The sequence below is a fragment of the Gekko japonicus genome, unplaced genomic scaffold, assembly GCF_001447785.1.
Source record: "Gekko japonicus isolate JY-2015 unplaced genomic scaffold, Gekko_japonicus_V1.1 scaffold3718, whole genome shotgun sequence".
In the NCBI taxonomy this organism is placed as follows: Eukaryota; Metazoa; Chordata; class Lepidosauria; order Squamata; family Gekkonidae; genus Gekko; species Gekko japonicus.
In genome coordinates, this window is record NW_015169287.1 from 41140 (window position 1) to 48069 (window position 6930).

At 50.6% G+C, this 6930-nt stretch overlaps 1 protein-coding gene across 1 annotated transcript in view; it reads left to right on the forward strand.

The window, feature by feature from the left end:
• Positions 1-415: 415 nt before the first annotated feature.
• The window catches only part of NLRX1 (NLR family member X1), a 29338-nt gene continuing 22823 nt past the window's right edge, over positions 416-6930 (forward strand). The window contains exons 1-2 of the mRNA XM_015416574.1: positions 416-481; positions 6071-6184. Coding sequence (XP_015272060.1) covers positions 418-481; positions 6071-6184 — 178 coding nt within the window. The 5' untranslated portion in view covers positions 416-417. The remainder of the gene's footprint in view (positions 482-6070; positions 6185-6930) is intronic.

The window sequence follows — 6930 nt, forward strand, 5'->3', positions numbered from 1 at the left end:
TCTTATGGCAATTATACACCCTTGAGGGCCCTCCCCATCCCCAGATCTCCAGGAATTTCCCAAACCAGGGCTGGCAACCTCCCAGCCCTCTGCAGCAGAACTAGCGGCCAAAGCAACATTCACTCTTGCTTGGCTGGCGAGGAAGCTCTTTTTTCAAGTTTGCAGCTTTAAGGGGAGGAGAGAGGCTGGGATTATTTACAGCCCGCGGTGACTTCACCCATCCGCTGCTTGGCAGGGGAAGCACAGAGCCAGCGAGCCGAGCGGGCAGAGAGACTCAAGGGCCGCGAACAGCTGGCGCTCCGATGACACGCAGAGGGGCCAGAGACGGGAGGGGGATGCTGGAGGAGCTGGTGGGGCCCCCGGTGGGGCCAGTGCCCACAGCTGGCCTGCAGCTGCATCCAAAAGGCTCTTGGCTGGATGCTTCCTGCTTTGGACCCAAGGCTGAAGGAGGGCCATCCAGGAAGGGACTGCGGGCTAAGAGGTATTGGGGCATCTGTTGGGGGGGACGGCCGAAGAGCCTCCGCTTGGCATGCAGAAGGTCCCCGGTTCAATCCCCGGCATCTCCACTTATATGGGCTCTTTTTGTAGCAGGAACTTCTTTGCATATCAGGCGACACACCCCTAATGTAGCCAATCCTCCAAGATCTTACAGAGCTCTTCTTACAGGGGCTACTGTAAGCTCTTGGAGGATTGGCTACATTAGGGGTGTGTCGCTTAATATGCAAATGAGTACCTGCTACAAAAAGAGCCCATCATGGGAAAGACCTTTGCCTGAGACGCCGGGGAGCGGCTGCCAGTCTGAGTAAACAAGACTGCCCTTGACGGACCAATGGTCTGAGTCAGTAGAAGGCAGATTCATGGGTGTTCAGGTCCCCCTTTTTTTCTTTAAGGGGTTTACTTAACTCCCTCTCCAGCTTCGCCCTCTTCTCCCTTCCCTTTATCTTTCCTTCCATCAAGCCCCTCCCTCCCTCTCTCCCTCCCTCCCTCCCTCTCTCTAGGGAGCCAGTTTGGTATCGTGGTTAAGAGAGCGGACTCTAATCTGGGAGAACCAGGTTTGATTGCCCTTTCCTCCACATGCAGCTGCTGGTGTGATCTTGGGTCAGTCACAAGCAATGTTCCCTCTAAGCTGTGGAGTCTTGTGAGCAAAAATTCTACTTTGTGAGCTACTGGCATTAAAGCTGTGAGCGAGCCATTTGGCTGCTGCATAAATTAGTTTGCTCTGTAGCCATCCTTCCTGAGCTGGAACAAAAATGTGTGAGCCGGAGGCTAAAAAACTGTGAGCTAGCTCACACTAACTCAGCTTAGAGGGAACACTGGTCACAAGTCCTCCAGAGAGTTCTCCTTCTGCTTCTCCTCCTCCTCCTCTGTTTTGTTCTCACCACTGAGAGCCAATTTGAAATAGTGGCTAAGTGTGCGGACTCTAATCTGGGAGAACCGGGTTTGAGTCCCCACTCCTCCACATGCAGCTGCCGGTGTGACCTTGGGTCAGTCACAAGTTCTCTCAGAGCTGTTCTCTCAAGAGTAGTTCTCGAGAGAGCTCTCTCAGCCCCACTTATCTCACAGGGCGTCTGTTGTGGGGAGGGGAAGGGAAAAGGAGATTGTCAGCTGCTCTGAGACTCCAAGTGAAGGGCGGGGTATAAATCCAATCTCCTCCTCCTCCTCCCTCTCTCTTTCTCTGTCTCGCCTTCCTCCATCATAGGGGGGCTGGCTTGCCCTTCGACCCCAAGGATCGGGTTTGGGGACTCCTTTGCAGCCCGTAGAACTCTTGGGGTTCCTGCCTCTCCCAGCTCACCTGATGCTTTTTTCGGAGACTTGGAGTCCTGTCTGTTGGTTTCAGCTCCTGCACATGTCGATAGGAGGAGGAAGGCACAAACCTGGCACCGGCAGCTCAGCTGTCATCTGCATGTAATATGTATTTGTCTTTTAATTAATGTCTAGGTTTGGGTTTTAATTGTGTGTTGTAAATAGCCCGTCCCTGCAAAGACGTATCACTGTGGTGTGGTTCCTCCCCCCCACTGCTGCCCCCGTCACAGATGCATGCCACCTGGTTAGAACAGCTGCCTCCAAGTCCAGTAGCACCTGAGAGACTCACAATATTGTTGGTCTCTAAAGTGCTACTTGGAACTGCGGTGGCTCAAGTGGTTAAGACGCTGAACTGCAGGCTGTGGAAGGTCGGTAGTTCAGCAGTTCGAGACCCGGGTGTGCCGCATGACGGAGTGAGCTCCCATCTCTAGTTCCAGCTCCTGCCAACCTAGCAGTTCGAAAGCAAGACATTGCAAGCAGATAAATAGGTACCACTTCAGTGGGAAGGTAACAGCGTTCCGTGCACATTGGTGTTTAGTCATGCCGGCCACGTGAGCACGGAAACAGCGCTGGCTCTTCGGCTTTGAAACGGAGATGAGCACTGCAACCCTAGAGTCGGATTCGACTGGCTTTCGAGCAAGGGAACCTTTACCTTTACTTTAAAGTGCTACTGGACTCTTTGAGGTTTGACTCTCGAAAACGTACGCCCCCAAAGTCTTCTTGGTCTCTGAGTGCTACTGGACTCTCTAAGCGTTGACTGTGTGTGTGTGTTTTTTAAGCTTTATTGATCAGTTTCTTACAATACAGCATGTTACATCCGACATTAAAAAAGCAAAATGAACAGTACAGTAAAAGACATCTTATTATATTATATTGTTAAATCAAAAATCCCCACCTTCCTAGCCTGTAAATATAATTATTTTACTCTCTGTGTGATTTGGTTAGGCTTTTTAACGTGTATTCAGCCTGTTTTATTGAATGTTCAAGTAAACCTGTCTATTCCACCTAGTTCACCTATTGCCTAACGTGCCTTACAGGTGTAGCCATCTGTGATATGTTTGTTTCTGTGGTAATAGGTTCTGTTTCCTAATCTCTTCTGCTTCTGTTAGGTCCCTACCGTTTTTGAAATTTAGAATAGGTTGTCGTAGAAGGATTATGTGTTCTACGAATGGAATCTGTGATTTTGGCCATTATGAATTGGTCCCAGATTTTCACTTGCCAGTCTGATATTGACTGTGTTTTGACTCTTGAAAGCGCATATTTCCCCCCCCCAAAAAAAATTGTAACCTTTAAGGTACCACTGGAGTAAAATCTGGCTCTTCTACTGCAGACTGACATCAAGGTAAAGGTTTCCCATGTTCGAAAGCCAGACGAATCCGACTCTAGGGGGTGGGGCTCATCTTTGTTTCCAAGCCGAAGAGCCAGCGCTGTCCGAAGACATTTCTAGCACTCCAGTGAAGCCAGTTTGGTGTAGTGGTTAAGTGCGCAGACTCTAATCTGGGAGAACTGGGTTTGATTCCCCCACTCCTCCACTTGCAGCAAGCCATAGTTCTGGCACAGCTGTTCTTGAAAAAGCCAGAATCCGACTCTAGGGGGCAGTGCTCGTCTCCGTTTCCAAGCCGAAGAGCTGGTGCTGTCCAAAGACGTGGTCATGTGGCCGGCATGACTATAGATGCCGAGGTGCATGCAATGCTGTTCCCTTCCCACTGAAGCGGTACCTATTTATCTACTTGCATTTTCTTGCTTTCGAACTGCTAGATTGGCAGGAGCTGGGGCCAGAGACGGGAGCTCACTCCATCCTGTGGCACTAGGGTCTCGAACTGCCAAGCTACAGGTCTTCAGGTCGGCAGCTCAGCATCTTAACCTCAGAGCCACTGTGGCCCACAGACTCTGTTCCCTCTAAGCTGAGTTAATGTGAGCTAGCTCACAGTTTTTTAGCCTGCGGCTCACACATTTTTGTCTCAGCTCAGGAAGGATGGCTCCAGAGCAAACTAGTTTATGCGGCAGCCAAATCACTTGCTCACAACTTTCATGCCAGGAGCTCACAAAGTAGAATTTTTGCTGACAAGACTCCACAGCTTAGAGGGAGCATTGATAGCTACCCTCTAATACCACCTGGTACAATTCCAAGCAGTGTGTGACATCATCACCAGGTCCGACCCCCTGACAGCACTAGTCAGATGGCCAAACGGTAGCCATCCCTCAGTGGCCCCAGGCTTGCAAACATCCAGGCGAGGCCTGGAGTTCTCCTGGAATTACAACTGTTCTCTAGACTACCAAGATCAGTTTCCCTGGAGGAAACGGCAGCTTTGGAGCATGGGCTCTGTAGTATCATATCCATGCCGAGCTCCTTCCTCAAGCTTCGCCCTCCAAAAGGTCCACTCCCCCAAACCTCCCGAATTAGCACCCTTAATGAGGAGTATGCAGAATTCAATTACTGCAGAGATAAGACTTGGGCCTGTTGGGGGAAGGCTGGGGTTTTTGGCTCAATCACCTCTTCTTCTCATAGTTGTTGTCTCTGGCAGAACTAGTTGCCGGCACAGCCTGTACTAAAAGCAAGGGCTTTGTCTCTGAAGTTTACACAGGAGTAGACTATTAGATGCTCAAAGGTAAAGGTTTTCCTTGCTCGAAAGCCAGTCGAGTCCGACTCTAGGGCTGCAGTGCTCATCTCCGTTTCCAAGCCGAAGAGCCAGCACTGTCCGAAGACGTTTCCGTGGTCATGTAGCCGGCATGACTAAACACCAAGGTGCACGGAACGCTGTTCCCTTCCCACCGAAGTGGTCCCTATTTATCTACTTGCAATTTCTTGCTTTCGAACGGCTAGGTTGGCAGGAGCTGGAACTAGAGACGGGAGCTCACTCCGTCATGCAGCACACTTGGGTCTCGAACTGCTGAACTACTGACCTTCCACAGCCTGCAGTTCAGCATCTTAACCACTTGAGCCTCCACAGCTCTCAAAGAAGCAGCCAAAACGTGATCAGATCTTGGGTCTTTGGCAGAGCTGGGAGACAGGGTTCTTTAAAAGGGTTTGTAAAGCTTCTTAAATGACCTCCGGCTTAACTCTTCTAATTATCTGCTTTAACCACCTATTTTTAACAATGTGTTTTTTAATTCATGTAATTGATTATTTAATGATTAATGGTTATTTTTGTGCTGCCTCTATTTCTGTTTGCCACTCTGGGTCCTGGCTACAGTGGAGGGGGCAAGCTTTATAAATGTTCTAAACGGATAAATCTCAGCCCTGCATATTAGAACTGAGAAGTGTTTAAGTACCAGTAGAGATTGCCTTAATGGTGCAAAATCTGGCCTCTACTAAACTTCATCTGGAGGAAGAAGACAAGATTAGATTTATACCCCACCCCTCACTCAGAATGACCCCTCGCTCAGAATGAGAGCCAGTTTGGTGTAGTGGTTAAGTGCGCGGACTCTAATCTGGGAGAACCGGGTTTGATTCCCCACTCCTCCACTTGCACCTGGCTGTATGACCTTGGGCAAGCCGTAGTTCTGATAAGAGCTGTTCTTGAAAAAGAGCAGTTTCTGTCAGAGCTCTCTCAACCCCGCCTACCTCACAGGGTGTCTGTTGTGGGGAGGGGAAGGGAAAGGAGTTTGTAAGACGCTCTGAGACACCTTTGGGTAGTGAAGGGCAGGGTATAAATCCAATCCTCCTCCTTACAATCTCTTTTCCCTTCCCCTTTCCACATCAGACACCCTGTGAGGTAGGTAAGGCTGAGAGAGCTCTCTCGAGGACTGCTCTTGAGAGAACAGCTCTGAGAGAACTTGCAACTGACCCGAGGTCACTCCAGCAGCTGCATGTGGAGGAATGGGGAATCAAAACTGGTTCTCCCAGATCAGAGTCCGTGCTCCAAACCATTACACCAAACTGGCCCTCAGTGACATAATTCTGTCCTGGCCCAACAGATTTTCAGAAGCCTTGATGATGGATTTGGGCGTCTCGGGTTGCCAACTCTGGGCTGAGAAACTCCTGGAGATTTGGGAGGTGGAGCCTGGTGAGGGTGGAGTTTGAGGAGGGAAAGGACCTCCGCGGGGTGCACTGCCATAGAGTCCACCCTTCAAAGCAGCCATTTTCTCCAGGGGAATTAATCTCTGTAGTCTGGAGATAAATTGTAATTCCAGGAGATCTCCAGGTCCCACCTGGAGGCTGGCAACCCTGTGGGCATCCCACCAGCTGCCTCACAGTTATAGGAAGGGGGGCGGCAGGAGAAGGAAGAGCCAGCCCAGCTTTCCTGATCTTGAGTGTGTGTTTCAGTTGAAGGGAAGAATCGCCCCACCATGCACTGCAGGAGGTGTCTGCCCCAAGCGGGGACCAGCTGGAAGACGCTGAAACGACTGGAACCGAAGATCCAGGTGGATGCTGTGCCAGGTAAGGGAGAACTCGGGGCAGGGATGCTCTGTCTCCTTGGTGCTTGGGGGGGGGCAACAGTGGGAGGGCTCCTGGAGTTCTGGCCAGTGTTCCCTCTAAGCTGAGTCAGTGTGAGCCAGCTCACAGTTTTTTCAGCCTCCAGCCCACCCATTTTTTCCTTAGCTCAGGAAGGAGGGCTCCAGAGCAAACTCATTGATGCAGCAGCCAAATCGCTCGCTCACAACTTGAATGCCGGTAGCTCACAAAGTAGGATTTTTGCTCACTGGACTCTACAGCTTAGAGGGAACATGGGTTCTGGCCCCGCTGGTGGACCTCCTGAAGGCACCTAGTATTTTTGGCCACTGTGTGACTCAAGAGTGTTGGACTGGATGGGCCATTGGCCTGATCCAGGGGTCATTTTGTAGAAAAAGAGGTGCAGGAGCTCATTAGCATAACTCAGGGCTATTTTTGGGCAGGAACGCACAGGAACGGAGTTTCGGCTGGCTCCTGAGTTGGCCACGCCCAGCAGGAACTCATTAGCATAACAGGTCACACCCAACAGCAGGAACTCATTAGGATTGGCTACATTAGGGGTGTGTGACCTAACATGCAAAGGAGTTCCTGCTACAAAAAAGGGCCCTGGGTTTTGACAACAAACAAGGTAAACAGAATAACAAACAAAAGGTGGGTGTGGCTAGATGACCACACTTCTGGTAACATGGGGGTGTGGCCTAATGTGCTCATGAGCGGGTCTATCAGGGTGTGGG